Source organism: Cynoglossus semilaevis, chromosome 10, assembly GCF_000523025.1.
Source record: "Cynoglossus semilaevis isolate Cse_v1.0 chromosome 10, Cse_v1.0, whole genome shotgun sequence".
NCBI classification, from domain to species: Eukaryota; Metazoa; Chordata; class Actinopteri; order Pleuronectiformes; family Cynoglossidae; genus Cynoglossus; species Cynoglossus semilaevis.
In genome coordinates, this window is record NC_024316.1 from 16,495,931 (window position 1) to 16,514,496 (window position 18,566).

At 41.2% G+C, this 18,566-nt stretch overlaps 1 protein-coding gene across 1 annotated transcript in view; it reads left to right on the forward strand.

Annotated features, from left to right (window-relative positions):
• Nucleotides 1–18,566, forward strand: part of plekhg5b (pleckstrin homology domain containing, family G (with RhoGef domain) member 5b) — a 66,329-nt gene that overhangs the window by 42,004 nt on the left and 5,759 nt on the right. Inside the window, 9 exon segments of the mRNA XM_025059149.1 lie at nt 188–329; nt 1,259–1,358; nt 1,518–1,578; nt 1,868–1,959; nt 2,066–2,202; nt 3,678–3,844; nt 14,958–15,149; nt 16,605–16,793; nt 18,242–18,382. Coding sequence (XP_024914917.1) covers nt 188–329; nt 1,259–1,358; nt 1,518–1,578; nt 1,868–1,959; nt 2,066–2,202; nt 3,678–3,844; nt 14,958–15,149; nt 16,605–16,793; nt 18,242–18,382 — 1,221 coding nt within the window.

The window sequence follows — 18,566 nt, forward strand, 5'->3', positions numbered from 1 at the left end:
GTGGTGGAAACAATAGTGAGGGGGGGGCTGTTTATTCTCCACTGCGTGTGACTGTTTTGCCCTTTTCTGTATGGACCCGACCTTTAAACATGTTTTTGTTTATAACGCTGAAAACTCCGGGGACTTATGTTGACCTGACTTTCTTTTCTTTTCTCCCCCCTCCCTCTGTATTTATTTCTGCACCCAGGTTTGCCACCACCCAGACTGCCAAGACCTGAACAGCAAAGGCCCCCTTCATCTGTGTGAGTCATGTGACTCGCGCTGTCATTCAGAGAACTCGGACAACATGCACTTTGACCGGCACCCTCGATTTGACTTACAGCCTCAAGGTAGACTCTCTTTTTTTGTCTGTATTTGGTATTCTTTCCTCTGACGATGATGTCATACCCACTGCCTCCTTCACTGTGTTAATGTCAAGAACGTTTCATTTCTTTTTTTCAGTCTTGTCTTAATAAGGAAAAAGGTCTTTATTCTATCGACCTTTGAGGTTTTTTTGCTTTCACTCTGTCACTGTAAGATAATACACAGGTCACTGTCAACATTCTTTTGATTTTATGTGGACTTAAACTCGTTTGTTTTACTTGTCACAGTCTGTTAACGAGTGTCAGTGGATTATTATCAAGCTCTGCTGCTAACGTGGTTTGATTGGTCTCTTGTGTCCAGCAGTTTTTCGTGAGCTGATTATCAGATGAGACCAGCTTCGTCTGAAATTTCATTAAATAAACTGTCAGGAATTAAGCATTTTATGTGACGTGTTCCATGATGTGAGATTGTCAAATTTTTTTTTTTTATTTCTTGTGTTGCTTCTATAGGAGTAGAGTGTATTAAACCTCGTTGAAGCTCAGCTTTAATTAGCTGCTATCGGGCAGCAGTTTGCAATATCACACATTTTTAGTAGTTTTTTACTCGTTATACCCAGTATTCAGTCATATTCTTGTTTACTTTTATCATAGAAAAATGACTTGGATCAACTTTCATATTTAGCTAAATGTTAGCAATGTTACGCTAAAGTTTGTTATAAGGCGAGAGCAGTTGTACAAGAGAAAAAACTGGAACCTCTTGTTTTATGTTTACGTTTCATGAGACTAACTCATCAGAAAAGTCAAAGTAAAAAAAGGAGAATTTTATTGCTTTTTTTTCTCCTATAATACTAAGTATATATATACTAAGTTAGGAGACAGAAATCTTAAACATGAACATGACTTTTAGCCACTGATTTTCAGCAGAAAGAATGACTGTTGTGTTTCTTAACCTTTAGCCTCCATCCTGGCTCGAAACGTGTCCACGCGCTCCTGTCCCCCACGCACCCGACCCCACTCGGACCTAGAGGAAGAGGAGGAGGGGAGTAATGACCGTGGGTCAGTAAACCTCGGATTATGTCATCATAGTGTTCTGTGTTTCTGATCTCTGTCAGGAACGGTTCTCATCCAGAGACATGAAATGTCTATTTTTGATGTTTTAAAATTCAAACATACATTGATGTTTTATGTCATGAAAACGTAATAATTTGTGTGCAGGGATCGTAAAACTGGAGGACTGAAGTTGGTGAAGAAGAAGCCACGGAGGCGACACACTGACGTAAGTCATTAAACAAACACGGCTGGAAACATGTGGTCAATCTGTTTTGGGATCAATGATTGTCTCCCATAACTGAATTTTTTTTTTAAACAAAGTGTAATATATTAAAACACTGAAGTCCTTGGTCTTTGCCCCAGTGATGTTCGGTAAAAGTATCTCCCAGGTTGCCTTATATCTGAGCTGTGCAGCCTGAAGGAGCCCCCTAGTGGATCACCAGGGAACATGCTCACTTTTACAGCAGGACTCTGGCACCTGTACAAACTAACTCTGCCTGTGTGTTTCCCTGCAGGACCCCAGTAAGGAGTGCTTCAGCCTCAAGTTTGACCTGAACGTGGACATCAACACAGAGATCGTACCTGCTATGAAAAAGAAAACACTGAGGTGAGACAGGACGGGGAATGTATCGACCGAGTGTGATGAGAACTGCAAACCTCAGCTGCCCATCTGACAGGTTGCTCTTTTTTTTGTCTTCGTGACATGTCATCAGAGAGGTGCTGGGGCCAGTGTTTGAAAGGAACGGCATTGAGTTGTCCCGGGTCGACCTGTTCCTGGACCAGTCCAACACACCTTTGTCACTGAACTTCGAGGCTTACCGTTTTGGAGGACACTACCTCAAAGTCAAAGGTAAAAAAAAAAGCCATTTGCACCATTTGTATTTAGCTCATTTAATTTGTTGTCAGTCGTCCTTATAGCTATAGTAGCAGAAACTTCTACAGAAAATACCCTAGGGAATTTACTCAGTGTGAAACATGGGCCTGTTTAGTTGAACACAACGCTATACTACTTGCAGGAATTGAAGAAAGACATACACAAAGATCTTATTCAACTGCTCTGAGACTCTCTCTACAGGGTTTGCACTAACGCACTAAGATGCTAAAAGTGACAAAGATAGCTGGAATAACAGCAACAATTAATTTAAACAAACAAATGCTAACATACCTAGGTGTTGGGCAGGACAACTATTTGCTTTGTAAATCTGTCGCGGAATTTATGACGTATCCCAAATCTCTTTTTGGACACCACACCATTTCCTGCTGCTTTTGTATAATGCCTGAGCAGGACAGATGGTGTCGGCCAGTTTCCCTTCTGGCTACTGTTGCAGATAAGGAGGGACAGAGAGCGGTCTGTGTCACTGATACGCTGGATGTTTTTGCAAAAGTTATTGGAAACTGTAGCGTGTCTTTCCTCTGCGTTTACACGTACGCTCCAGTTTTTGCATCAAAGCCCCGTTTCAGCCCGTGTTGAAACAGATCCCATTCCATGACTAATCCGCTCCGGTGGTTAGCTTTGGAAATTGTCTCCCACTCCACTTGCACCTCTTAACCACACTCTGGAGTTGCGCACAGTCTGATGACACTCGGGGTTTTAGGGCAAACAGTCAACAGCTGTTCGGTCACGTGACGTCTGGGGCTCTGTTTTATGTCTAAACACACTGGCTCTGCCGCGTCGGGTCGCATCGACATGTATGCAGCTGTTTATTACAAATGTATGTTGAACGTGGTGAAGAGTTGTACCTGGCTAATTTTGTTTAACGTCTTTGCTGCATCGGTTGAACTCACCTCTGTCTGCAGAATGTGCACGAACTTAAACCGAGCTTCAGTATCTGCATGTTTGTCTTTCTTTCCAATTTCATCTGACGCTGTGGGTGCTTCAAAAAGTCAAAGAGAATAAGTCAAACAATGATTCAATTATTCCTGGAATGTACTTTGGAAGTGGTGGAAGTAATTGACAAAAAATTAGAAGAAGTTCTGTTTGCAGGACTAAATAAATACATCTTTAATAAATAATAAATAAATAAATATATATGTGTATATATGTAATATATATTTTTTAATATATTCATATATAATAATGTATAATTCATTAACAAGGCACACTTTTCTTAAAGGAAACCTCAGGGTCGGGGACTGGGCTTCAAACACTATCAAATTGATAGAATGAGCTTCTCTTTAAATTCGTTTTTATATAGACAAGCAGAAACAGTGAAAAAAGGAGGGGACACAGTGTATGTATAAACATGTCTATAATTGTATGTAATTTTTTTAATACATTTTCTAATTTTGTAACCGCTTTGTTTTTGTTTTTTTATTCCGTCGTAGCCCGACCTGGTGATGAGCTGAAGGTGGAACAGGGAGTGAAGGACATGCGGTCGCTCAGCCTCCCCAACATGAAGCCCTCAGGGGTTCAGAGCCCCTACATCCTCACCCCGGGCAGTGAGAGGGTGGAGCATGGGTCTCTGGGACGCAGAGAAAGCATAGATCTGTTGGTAAGTGGCCTCCGGCTGAATTTCATATGATGCTGCAGCTCATGACGTGACACGAAAAACTGTCTGCCAGACGCATCAAAGTGAAATACAGCAGGCCTGAAAACCACACACACACACACACACACACACGCCCTGTGACTCTCAGTGTTGCCACACCTTTAACAACTTTCCATAACTTCACCTCATCCCCCGTTACTCCCATGATGCCTTGAGCGTGTGTCTCATGGTAATCACATCATGACCTCATTATCCGCTAATCACGTCTGCTCGACACAAACTCCAGAACCTTTTTTTTTTTTTTTGGACTTCCTCCTCGGTCTGGTGATAGCAGTGTCACGTCTCTTTCTCTCTCTCGCTGTGCCGTTCTGATCGTGTTCGCACTTGCCCATTTTTTCGCCGCGCTGCCAACGGAGCCCTTGGCTCTGGCATGCCTGATGAGCTCGATCAGGAACACGTTGCGCAACCCGAGAGCTTCCTGTCCCTGCAGGAAATGAATGTTTTGTTTTGTTTTGGTTCTGGCCCAGGGTATGACGGAGGCCTGCAGGATTCTGCTGCTCTCAGCTGCCTGAGCCTCTGAATGTACACAGTCATCAAGTTCACGTGGCGGCATTGACACCAACTGTTAGCAGTCGGTTGTAGCATCAAGGCAGCGACGAAAGCTGTTCATATCTGTGTGTGTCACCTCATGTTGATGTCGTCATTACACACTTATGATGCAGCTGAAGCCACGTAGACGTGACTGTAAACAGACCAGTCTGTGTTGAGTGTTGTTGTTGCCCCGGGCAAGGAAAACGATTCAACCTTTTAGCACTAAGTATAATAATCATGCAGGTGAAATTGACATGGGTGTGTGTTTTATTCCACGGGTGTCATTAAGTCGTTTGGTTTTCCTCTTGTTAGTTAAGGCTGCAGTGGTGATTCCGGAGATGGCAGTGTATCATTTAGTCCTCAAGGGGGCAGTGGTGTGCTGTGTGAGTTTGTAACTCGGAGGCATCTTGAGAAAGTACAAGATTGTGGTTGAAATGATGGCCTTTGTGTGTGTGTGTGTGTGTGTGTGTGTGTGTGTGTTAGTGTTTTTATTCCACAGTCTGATCATATGTTGATTGAGGATAATGATAATTAGACACCAAAAAGTGAAGAAGGTGTGAAAGTGAGTGTGAAAACAATGTGTGTCTGTGTCGGTGTGTCTCACTGTTTGTATGCAAAAAAACCCAAAAAACAAGAACAATACTACAACAACTACTACTACTACTACTACTACTACTACTATTAATCTCTCTGAAGCTTAACTCAACATCAGCCAAAACCAGAGGCATGAGAAGAGTATAAAGGGAATGTGGTTAAAAATGGAAAAGACAAGGATGTTATTTTGTTAAAAAAAAAAAGAGGAGTGGAGGCAGTAACCTTTAACCTCACCCCTTCACCCTCACCCCTATTTGTGTGTGAGGCAAGAGGTTAAACCACAACCTCAGTCTGACCTTTGTACCTAACAACCTGGTTTAACAGATGTTAACTTGCAGAATGGAGACAATATGTTTATATTTATATATGCATGTGTGCATGTACATGTACACACCGATCAAAAATCCACTTGTGAGTACTTTTTATGGAATTTGTATTATTATTCTATATGGTTTGGTGTAGGAAGCGTATCCAGGCCCTGTTTTTCTTTTTTTGGTACAGAGCAGTTGTATCAAATACTTAAATAGTGGGGCGGGCCCTCCTGGGGGCCCATGGTGAGGTGCCAGGAGGGACGTGAGGGGCTGGACATAAGTGTACCGCTGCTGTAATGCTTGAATGAAAACAAGCCTCCAGTCACTAGGTGGCAGCAACTCATACAGTGGTTTGTACAGATGAAAATATACATGTTATCAGGTTCTCAATAGTATTTCAATTTACGGGGGTGTGGGCCGAGGGGTTGGCATGACAGAAAACAATTGAGAACCACTGGTATAGAGGAAAATTTTTGTTTAAATTATTTTGAGTATTTAGAGTTTGTTATTGCGTGCGTGTTGGACTTTATAGTTCCTGGAAGCATTGTGACTCTGTTGTAGAGAGGCTTTGATGATGTGGATTGATTGTTTTACAATGGGCAGACTCGGCCAAGGGTTCTGATTGGTCAGACGAACATTCCAAACCCTGCTGATAGTTCCCATAAAGGCATCCCAGCTCTTGAGTCCTTCTCAGACATTGAACAGTCTGCCAATACTGCATTCTTCTAAGTACAATATCATCAGCATATCAAATAACCTTTGCTTCACATTCACTGAAACTCTAACTTTGGACCTGAATCAACATGTGACACTGGAGAACAAGAAACACGTTGATGAACATGACATCCATTAGAGCTTCACGGCTCGTTTTATACTTAATTTAAATGACCCGAAGCAATTAACTTAGAAGTGTGTCTCGGTGTCATCATCCGAGGCTTTTCTTCCTTTGTGTGCGGCTGTCGCTGTAAACCAGTTGGACCTGCTGTGATAGTGGTGTTTGTTCATCTTCAGGGCCTTTTTTTTTTTTTTTTCCTGTCAGTAGTGATGTCATCGTGAAGCAAAAGCAAAACTTTTCTCATGGGGGCATCAAAAACCTGTCAACCTGCCTGAATCCCAGGTACTTTTTGATACAAACTCTGCAGATTCCTGTCTATCTTTATTACTTACCTGAAAAGAGAAACCGTGTGACGTTTACGAGCCCGTCCTCTCATAAATGTAACGTAACAACCTGGCAGCGTGTGATTTACTGGAATCACACGACGCCTGCACTTGATCTTTGTTCCTGCTCAGTCAGCTTGACATTTTATTATTATACAGGTCCATCTACAGTTTCTACAGTGAGGTAAATGACAGAGGGTTTGATCCATATATGGTCAATTAAGTGACTCAGTTTTCCCGCCTCTGATGCAGAGGCTTTATTTTCTCAAATGTTTTGGATATTATGACAAAAGCTGAAATACAACAGGGTTAAGACCAAGCAAAAAAAGCTCCTGCAAGACATTGAAAATGACAGAGCAAAATTGGCAGAAGAAGAAAATACTGTAGATGTAATGTTTACATGTATGTAATTATAATATGGTTTTAAATGTTCAAATCTAAATTTAAATCCAATGAGATCCAGAGTTCCGTATGCCGCGTAAATTGACAATATGGTGATTTTTTTTTTTAATTGGTGTCTTTAAGAGAAAGATCTTTAAGTTTAACGTGTTTGGTCGGATAAAATAAACCACTGCCGTCTTCTGGCCGCAGGAATCCTGATTGCGGAATAGTTTTCCGTCATTTTCTACCACGAAGCCGACCGTTAACGTTTAACAGATTCATCAGACGACTACGTCTGAGAATAAAAACAGTCGTGAGTTTCTGCATTTATTTCTAAAAACGAAGCAGAGACTCCTGGGAAATGAGAGCTGAGTTAGGCAGTGGATTTGTTAGCTTGATGTTTTTATAATAGACGAGGCGCCAGAGTTTGGGGAAACAGCTGACAAACGCTGCAGAATGACTTCAAGACTGAATACACACACACACATATACACATACAGTGGTACAGAGAGCACACTTGTTTTTGTGTTCTGGCCGTCTGTGTCGTGACCTAAAAACACAGTAAGGCTTTGGCAGCAGTCGCTTCATACGTGTTGGAATCAGGAAGAAAAGAGCAGTCATTATTTATTTCCTTCTACACATAAACCAGGTCATACATGTTTTGTTTTTTTTTTGTCTTACCTCATTATAACAGTGAGGACAGTGTGAGTCACAGCCAGACTGTCACCTCCTGCTGCCGCCTCTACGCTCACTTTCTGACCCCTCTTACAGCACAACAATGGGGGGACAGTTGTTGAGTGAACACAGAGCCACTTTAAATGACAATGGCTGAATCAGCCACAGTCACACGGGCCGTCGGCGGCACAATAGATGTGAGGAGCTGGAAGTGTTTGACGCCACAGTCAGTAGAGTTTGGTAATAGAGTGAAAAGTATCAGTCGTTGACTTGATAAGGTCTTTGGCCTCAGTGTTAGTTAGATGTTGATGTTGATACCAGGCTGGGAATTTACTGTTCAAATTGGATGGAAAAAATGACTTTATTCTGAATATCTGTTTCAGTAAATTACACTACATACTGTTTCTGAAAATATTTAGTAATTACCATATTAAGTATTACCAGTATGGCTTAAAAATACAGTACTGCAGACGTAGATAAGAAATGTATTCACGACTGCTACGACACACACACAGGTGCAAAGATCAGTGAGTTCACTTTAGCCAACCGTGGATTTTTCTTATTTTTAATTTCTCAACATGAAACTCAGTAGCTTCATTCTAACATGATCTATGTTTATTCATAGATCATGAAAAAGCTTCATAGTAATTACATTTTTTTTTCCAAATTTCTCATTTTCTTTTTTTTCTCTCCAAAATTTCTTACAAACTACTGTATCACTTTAAAAAAAAATAAAAGTCTCATTCTCTTGTATACCGCTAGAGAAAGCAGACGAACCACCACGTGGTGTACGTACCATAGTTTGAGAACCACTGACTTTTGATTTTGTAACTAAATTTTCGATTTTCTTGATATTTTCAATCTAATAAGATTAAGTTGTCTCGTTTTATTTCAAATGAATATATTCTGGTTTCCGAAGCGACGTGTGAACTGTGAGTGAGACGTCTAGACCTGATGACGAAGTGTGAGTTCTATATGCTGACTATATGCTGTTCCCTGAACAGGTAATATAAGCCAGACGTTGGTTAATTCATCATATGGTGTGGGCGGAGCTACAGACACAACAGACTGAGGAGGTGTGTGTTAGTGTGTGACTGTGTACTGCAGAGAAGGACTTCCCTCTGAGGCCTGGAGGTAAAGGTGACAGTTGGTGGAACACACCTTTAAGGTAGTTAACAGTGTGACCGTTGGCCCACAGAGATAGTGTCCACAGGCTCACGCTGCCACTCACACTCACTGAAGGACAGCAAAGAGGAAGTGATGAGTGACTCTTTTTGAAGCTTTTTAGATATGGATTTTTGTTGATCTTTTATTTATTTTTTGCATCGTTTTTGGTGGAAGATTTTGGATAATTTTTCTGAGTGTGGGGGAAAAAATGGTTCGTTTTGGACGTCTGTCGTCCTGGCGCAGCTGGGACCTGCTGCAAGTGGACTCTGAGATTCCTGAGTCTCTTCCTGTAGACAACAGACCAACATCCAATGACTGTCAGGTGAGAGAGAGGTTCATGGACCTGACTGTGTGCATCACTGTCACCATCAATGTGAATGGACTTTTATAGCAAAAAAATATGTTGAGTTTCTTTGCTCCTCTGTTACAGCAAATGTAATATATCTGTGGTCGAATGCAATAAGTGCATCAAAAAAGTATTTTTTTTGCACTTTTTTAGACCAAATGTCTTTCTGTTATTGTTAAAAAATTCCAATTGCTAATGTTGGTATTTTCAGCTCTTCCATTTAGCAAAAACAGTTAGCTTTGAGTTAGCTTTGTGCTATTTTTAAAATGCATTTTTCAGTATTACTTTACAAAATTAATCTCAATCTATGTTTGGTTTCATTGGCTTCACTCTGCAGTAAAATCTCAAACAACAAACCTACTAGAAAATGAACATGGCAAGAACAGAGACGTGACGATTTTATGTCAGTCATTGTTTATCACTGGCCAATTTTTCCATCTCTGTATGAAAATCTAATCACTCATGATGGAAAATGCTTAAATATTTTAGGGTATAATCTTTAATGCTAATAGACATTTTATATTTGATACAACAGATAAGGATAATATTTTTATCTTTACATTTTGTTAGATAAAAGTTCAGACTAATTTAATTAAATTACTCTAATATAAATGATCCTCTGATGTTATCTACAGTCAGTTGATGATTGTGACCTGCTCTGTTGAACGCAGGTCAGATGTTGGTGATGGCAGCCAATGGGAGTTCAGTGGAGGAAGCTTTGTTTTGAACACCCTGCTGTCTCACCCCAGACTGAGCGTTGTGTTTGTGTCACTGCCGCCGCTGGTGCCGCTGGTGCCGCGGGCCTTTATTATTGGAACTAGAGTGGCCTTGAAACACGCCCCATGTGTAGACCACCGAGGGGTTTTCCTCTAAGTTTCTTTTTCCTGGTTTGAACACATGACGTAGACGTGTACATGTGTGTCCTGCGCTTGTGTGTGTGTCCTGTGTGTGTGTGTGCACGCTCTCAGGAAAGTCAGTGTCGCGTTGTTTTCCCATCGTTAATCAACCCACCTGATCAAGGGGAGCTGTTATCACTGAGCCAACATGAAAGCGGTAGCTGTGGGTCAGAGAGGGAACCTGGTGGCCTCCACCCCCTGTGCACCCCCTCCGCCCCCCAGGCCAAGGTTACTGCCAGTGAACAGGGTGATAAGATAAAGTGCACACAGGGTTTGATATCATTAACCCGGTGGCCGCCCCCCACCCCCCACTCCCCTCCCCTCACACTAGCTGGAGTTCCCACATCCAGGGGCCGTCACTGGACCTTGATGCCCTCTTCCTGGACTGACAGGTTTACACAGGAGGCACGGGGGGGAAACCCAGTAAACATCATCAGTTAGAACAGAAACCTGAGCAGACGGTGTTTACAGTCAGATGGGTTCTTTACCTGAACTCATGTTGGACTGGTTTGACTTATTAAAACCAACTCCAGTTACTGGAACAGTCACGGCTGAAGGCACTTATTATGTTGACCTAATTTCCATTGTCCACTAATCAGAGCATTTATGTGTCATTGACATCTTTTTTTTTAGGTTACAAAGAACAGATGCAGGAAATTCAGAAAAATGTTTTTTAAAACATAGATAAAGGTTTACAGTTATATAATGAAATCATAATCACACCTAAAATATACTTTAAAAACTAACAAAAATATGGTATTCAATGGCATAATTGCAGCCATTTGCTTCCAAAGCAAAAATCCATTAATAATTAGATACAGAGAAGTTAATAAAATACAAGAATTAAAAAAAAATAATTAAAAATATTCTATAATAGAAAAACATTTTTTTAAATAATAAATTAATTCTAATAATATTTTTAAAAAAAAAAATTAAAAATATTCTATAATAGAATTTTTTTTAAAATAACAAATTAATTCTACTAATATTTGCTATAGAATACATAAAAATATCTGAATAGGAAACAGATGTAAAAATAAAATAAAAAAAATATGACAAATGGCTGCACCTTGTATTTTATATGCCACATTCGCCAATTTTTTTTTGTCAGTATTGACTGTGCTGAGTTGTTCCACTCCTATTTCTGGAGGAGTTAGTTTTGTTCCTTATCTACTGGACATGAGCAGCCCATTAAATGTGCTGAAACAAAAAAGCAAACAAAAGGAATTTCCTGTTTGGCCATTATCGGGCCATTGCTTTCCTTGTTTTGACCAGCTCTCCATGCATTGTTCGGAGATTTCCAGACTGTTCTTTAAGATAACATTAAGAAATAATGGATCAAATTCCACATTAGTTTTTAAAAAAATCTCTATTCATTTCCAGTCACGGTGTAATTTTCCTGGTTTTATTACTGGAACAGTCTGTGTAGCTTTATTTGGAGAAAAGAAAAAGAAAGTGTGTAAAAGGCGGTCAGTTTTGTTTCTTGAGAGATTTTTGGCATAACTACAAACACCAGGGTGTGTGTGTGTGCGTGCGTGCGTGTGTTTGTGTTTGAACCATCAGCTCCATACAAGCTGTCACTCTGACTCCACCTCCAAATATTCACATCAGCCTCCTTCTCCCGCACTGGGCCGACCTCCTCCTTCCTGCCCAGCACAATGAAGCAGGATCTTCCTGGTTGCTATGACTTCAGACCAGTGCCTGTATGAAATGCAAGCAAACTGAGAGCCTCACTGGTCGGACGGCAGCACAGAACACACATCAGTTCAGTTTCAAATAGAAGCTCAGGTCGGGCACGGCAGGACGCGGCAGCCGGACGGACACCACTCTCTGTAGTCAGGCTGGGACAAAGTTCATCCAGAGGCTCCCCTCTTGTTGGGAAGTGTCAGGGCTGTCACTGGGACCGTCTAGGCTTCATCAGTTTGGATGGTGAACACAAGCCGGAGTGTGAGTGTGAAGAAGTCAGTAGAGGAGAGAGGCGTGAGGCTGAGAGAGCAGTAGCTGGCTCCAGGACGGGCTGCCATGTATGAATCCCACTGAAGGATGAGGATGGTTTTTGTTACCTTTGACATGCCCCTGGCTTCGATGGTGAGCACTGCTAACGTGGTGGGAAACTGTTTTTTCCTAAATGCGGTTGTAATTACTTGTACTTATAAACGTCATCTAGTGTAGCATGTTGCTAAAAATACTCAGAAAAGAGATTTTGTTTTTTTGTTTCTGTAACAAAAGTAAATGTATTTATTTGTTTCTCAGACTTCTGTTCCACAGCTTTGAAAAAATAGTTTTGTATTTTCTTTTGTTACAAAAGTTAGTTGTGTTTCCATTTATGGGCACATGAGAAAAGTAGTTTTATTCAGACACTTTAGACACTTATATAGGTAATAATTTCATCTGTCTTTCTGTAGCTAAGTTAGCATTCTGCTAAAATAGCTTGATATAAAACAGTTAACTGTTTTTATTTTCCCTTTAAGAGTCATGCCTACTATAAAACTATTTTATTACAGTTTCTCTGGCCATATTCTATCAAACATGAGGTAATAGCAATCCCAGAAACCTATTTTGGTTTACTTAGATAATGTCTCTTTAATGGAATTATTAATTTGTTTTTTCCCCACTTTAGCCAGTTTTGTCTTTTGCTAACATAGCTAGGAATAAAAAGATTTCTTTGTAGCAAAAGTACAGTATATTTAACATTAGCTGTTCTCACATTTAGACACATGTATTAGAAACGTATTTAAATGTATTTATTTGTAATACAGACCTGACTTTATTGAGTAGCCTTAAATGGCTTGAAAAGGTTTATTTCCCCCACTATGACAGAAATAGATTTATAATTCTTTTACATCCTGTTGTTGACACATACAGACTTCTTCAATCCTCACTCGTTGGTAGCCGTTAAGACATTATTCTTCAGACAGCCGCACAGAGGTCCAGGCTTCCCCTGTTTGTCAGTGGAGTCTAAACACTTCCTGATACTGGTGTGTGTGTGTGTGTGTGTCTGTGTGTTTGAACATTTGGACCAGATTTTCCCACTGAAACCCTCCAAAACAGACCCAACCCCCCTGCGCTTTCAACTTTGTCGGAGTTCCTTTTATATCGCTGCAGTTATTTATTTCGGATAAAAGAATCCAGAGCTTTTTCTAGACTTGCTCGAACCCCCCACCAAGATTTACTGTCTTGTTATGTAAGCCAGTACACACACACTTGAGTCCACCCTGAGCTCTGTGCTCTGTTGTAGCGGTGCTACAAGTCTGGGCATCATTTATCCTTAAATGGAGGCCCGTGTGAAGCAGCACAATTTGACGTTTTATAATATTTACAGGTTGAGCGTGTACTTGTCTCGGGTATTCTGGGAATACTGAAATGTTTTGGTTGTGGGTACAGTTACTGCTTGTTGTCTGTTGAAAGCTGTGGGAGAGCTTTCCTACACTCTCATACTCCTGGGTGGGTCACACCCATGTTTTAGTTTGATTTACTCCCGCAAAGCTGTGTAAACAGTTTCTCTATGTATGTATAGTCTGCCGAGCGCAGCCTCTGATTGGTGGATCAGGAACTCCAGCCTGAGTGAGGCTGGAAGTTATCAGAAGTTACCGGTAAATGGAATAAAAAATGGAATAAGATAGGAGTGTAAGTGTCACCCACGGCACAGCAGATATTTTTTTTTTCTTTTTACATAAAAATATTAGGGCGGTCAAAATTGACACAAAATATTCCATCATTTGGGTTCGTTACAAGCAACAACAGGTGTGAAACACACGCCTATACCTGCTATTATTATATACAGAAAATTAAATTGTAGATTAATCACGATTAATTGTGATTATTTTCCATCACAATTATTCATGATTAGTTGTAGTTAATCCACTGCTATCCTGTGATTCATTCAACAGAAAATTTACATTTGTTAATCCATCCTATTAATTTTTCAATTTCATATTTCTATAGGGAAAATAACCAGAATATTTCCATGTTATTCTCGTTAGGATAATTTGTTCTGATAATTTCAATTTCATATTTCTATAGGGAAAATATCCAGAATATTTCCATGTTATTCCCGTTAATGTGTTCAGATAATGATATTAATGTTGGTGTTCTAAAATAAATGAGAGGAATTGCAATTAATTCAACCTCACAGGTCTGTGCGAAGCCTTCTGTGGAAGCGGCACAAACTGTGACCAACATTCTCAGATGATGTCACTGTGTCTAGATAAGTGTTTTGATTAGATTATGTGTGTTTGTGTTGGGAGGTGATCAGTTAAAGAAAATTCCACTGCAACGGCCTCTCAGTTTCAGAAACAGTGTCAGTGTCCTGGAATGTAAGTGAGTTGCTGTTTGAAGTGGTGAGGGGCAATTGGGGAGGATTGGGGGGGTGGAGGGGGTCGGCGGCTTGACCCTCATCAAGTCTCCACCACCAGCAGATTCCTCACCACTGACACTAACGACAAAAACAACTGCTTCCTCAGATATTGAGGTGGCCGCTGTTTGTTTGCTTTAGCCACGCTCGTAAATGGACAGAGATTGCCCGAGTGAGGGTCCACAGCAGGGTCCTGCTGACAGGGTAACAATGGAAGGAGGGAGGGAGAGGGGGCGTGGGGGGGGGGGTGATGTCCAACTCGAGCTGTGTGTTCTTATGAAAAAACATTGGCCGGTTTCTTATGATGTAATGAGCGTTCTGTGTGAGGAAGTGGCCGTCCTTCCCCCTCCTGTTTGTGCGTCTGACCATAAGGATGGCCTTAACGGTCCCACTGATGTCATCCTTGACGAAGAATTCCCCTCTGATTTCCTGTTTGTCCCGTCCTTGTGCATTTCTTTCTCCTTCATTGTCTCTCTGCATCCGTCATACTGGAAACTTTTTTTTTGTTTTACACACCAAGGAGTCGGGATAATAATCCCCCGTCAATCACATCTGCTTGAGTTTCGTTTTCTCGTTGGTTTCCTTCTGTTCTTCCCTTGCGCCGGGGCTAAATCTTTCTCTTTTCTTTTTGTTTGTTCCTCAGGGTCAAGCTCGACGGAGGAAGAACATGACAGAGTACCTCGGGGAGACGAATATTCCAACCCCGGATGCTCTGGGTCAGATCAGTGGCTCGCTGCCCAGTGTCGGGGCTGGTCCTGACAGCTGGAAGAATCGCGCTGCCAGTCGCTTCAGCGGCTTCTTCAGCTCCAGCACTGGAGCGGGGCCCTTTGGAAAGGTACAGCCAATCAGAACAGAGCATCTTCTTTTTATGACAATTATCTTTGGTTGATGTATTGTAGAATCTTAACAGAGGATTTTTTGACTCTCATTCTTTTTATAAAACAAAACGTATTGTAGAATCTTAACAGAGGATTTTATGACTCTCAATCTTTTTATAAAACAAAACAAACTAAGCCTTGCCCCCCTCATTATGCCCGTTGCCATGCTCAGCTCAAGCAGGGGGCGCTCATGACAACCAGTATGCTTTTGTGTTGGAAAAGTGACTGTGATTTGTCCAGACAAGACTCAGATAACGAAAATGTACAAGAAATAAACACAGTAATAATACAGTAGCAGGCAGCACTGGAAGGAGGTCAGAGGGCCGACCCCCGCCCCCCCGCCCCCCCAGTCTTGGTGAGATCATTTCCCCTCCCAAGTCTCCTGACTGCTTGGCTCACACACTTTTCCTGCCAGCATCAGCTCTGGAAATGATGGAGTGGAATAAAAAAAACAAATGTTCACTGAGATCTATTTTAAAAAATCTTCTAGAATTTCCTTCTTTCTCAAGAAGTAGACAGAGACAGAGGGTTAGATGGAGGATCCAGAGGACATTGTCACTCTGGACACAGAGACAGTCAGGCATGTCCACCTACGGCAGCACTTTGAAGTCCGCAAATTAGCACAAAATGTCAAATCTTTCTTCTCAATCAAAAAGGTTTTTCCAACGACAACAATCCACTTTCTTTGTCTGCCGTCACACCCACACATTGTGTGGCTCCTCCTGAGGTCACATCCTGCACAGTAGCAGATGTCTGATGGAGACAGTATCTGTCAGTCACCTGTCAGCCCTCAGCTCGTCTCTATTCACCCTCTGTGTTTCCTTCAGCCCCTCAGGGCCACAGATCCTCCACTGGGACCTGGACCTTTAAAAGCCTCTGCACTTAACGGGTTAAACGACTGTCAGTCTCCCTCTGGTCATTGACTTTTGAAAACCAGCAATAATTTGAACTCGCTCTGTATAAATATATTCACTTTAGGATTAGTGGCTTTTATATATTAAGTTTTGATCGTTCTCTGCCCTGTTTTCTTTGTTTACCAATTACTGAGTCACTATAATAAAGATGCGAATCATTGCTTTTAAAACTGTCTCCTCCGAAACTCCTCCCCTCCTCAATCTGCCCCCTATTGTCCGGAAGGTCTCAATGCACAAAGCTCATTTTCATAATTACATAAGGGCTGTCGGCTCAGACAAAGACCTGAAAGGCTGCCGCATTTATATTTAAGACTGAAGGCGCCATTGAGTCCAGAGTTCTATGCTAATACATCGACTGCTTGAACCAAACGTGTGTTTGTAACGAGACACAGCTGCAGCGAGGAGGACAGTAGGAGACGTTCAACTCCACATCCTCTCTCGCTGCCGTGCTGTCGAGTTTGTTGAAACTGATTAGGCTTCTTTCTGTAATCATGTCAGGAGGTGGACCGTCTGGAGCAGCTCCAGAGTAAACTGCACTCCTACACGTTGTACGGCCTGCCCAAAGTGCCACGGCAGCTCGCCTTCCACCAGGACTCCTGGGAGGAGGAGGAGGAGGAGGAGGAGGAAGAGGAGGAGACCAACCTGACACTGGAGGAGAGCTGGCAGTCACTGCTGGACAACCCGGAGGTGCGTTACGCCGACACATGCACACACACGTATTACGCAAACAATCAGTCCTTAGTCTGACTCTGATATAGTAGGAGATTCACATCACATTACAATAAAACTAGGTAATGTGTTAATTACACAACAGGAGATATGTGATAAAACCATATATTGGTATCAAAACATTAAGTCAGAAATTAAGTCTGAAATTGGCAAAAAGTGGATATCGGACATCCCTAATAAATATATATTAATTCCACATCCTTAAAAATACATACATTTTAAAATAATATATATACAGTATATATGCATATATATATACTGTATACTGTATATATATTATTTTTAAGATTGTCCTAAGAGGATTGCTGCTGCCCACCTGTGTTTCCAAAAACATCATAATGACCACAGTAAAAACACCCACCGTGATCCATTCCTCTTGTGAGCATGTATTCATTTCAACATGAATATCCTCTGCTCTCATGTTACTGTATATTGTATATATATTATTTTTAAGATTGTCCTAAGAGGATTGCTGCTGCCCACCTGTGTTTCCAAAAACATCATAATGACCACAGTAAAAACACCCACCGTGATCCATTCCTCTTGTGAGCATGTATTCATTTCAACATGAATATCCTCTGCTCTCATGTTACTGACGTTCACGCTCACATCCTGTTTCCCGGCACCTGCCTTTGACTTCCTTACTGTTTACCTAAGGCCACACTATTCCCCGACGGCTCTTTGCCCCAAAGTGATGGTAACAAACGGGTTTATTGCTCCACTGTCACATTTCAAGTCATGTGCTTGTTAATGTGTACGCCGCTAATTAGCGATAGCAGTGCTCTGCTGCTCGTAGCACTTTGTCCCGCACGTTTAAACCTGGTGCTTTGTTGCATAAGACATTTACAAACTGCAGCACTCACTGTTTCCGGACATGGTCCCTGTAATCACACTGTTGATGTTCTCCTGGAACATTCCTGAGGATTTCCATTTCCTTGAAGTTATTTAGGTTAATGGAGGAACATGTTTATCTGTCCTGGACCTGTAATGAGAAAACACACACTGTATTAAGACATATCAAGAAAAGACATCAACAATTGTCATAATACTGAGAATTAATGTCACTGACTGAATGCTATACTGTATGTTGTTGCATTGAAATATTAGCACAAACACTGAACAATTACAGTGACTGTCTTCAACATCTGGTCTGTCTGGGCTGGATACACTGTTTGCTAACATTAGCTCAGGTGTCTGTGCTTGCAGTATTGTGTTTTACATTACATTATTTCAATACTAAATTCAACAAGTTTTGCATCGTAAATTCTAAAGTTGCTCTTGCTATTTCTTCTATTAAATCATTAAAGTTTTGTTGTTAACAGTAACTTCATGTTATATTTACCTTACTGTCAGTGTGTTTATTTTATTTTTAATTATATTCTTTGTGTGTGTCCATGTATGTACAGACTTTGACCCGGCGCCAGTTCCACCACCAGGAAGCAATATGGGAGCTACTGCACACGGAGGCCACCTACATAAAGAAACTACGAGTCATCACTGATGTAAGTGTCCAGACTCAGGCTGAAACACTCTGTACACTGAGACTCTGATAACAGTCGGACTGTTATATAAGATGAATGAACTCCTGTGTGTCTGTACAGACAAAGTCTTAGACTCATGGTTTAAACAAAACTCTTAATTTTTATGACCAGTTGTTATGATTCACATGTTGAGGCCGATGACCTCAGAGCATTAGCTTTAGCTTCCTTTAAACATTTTTCTTTTTTCCCA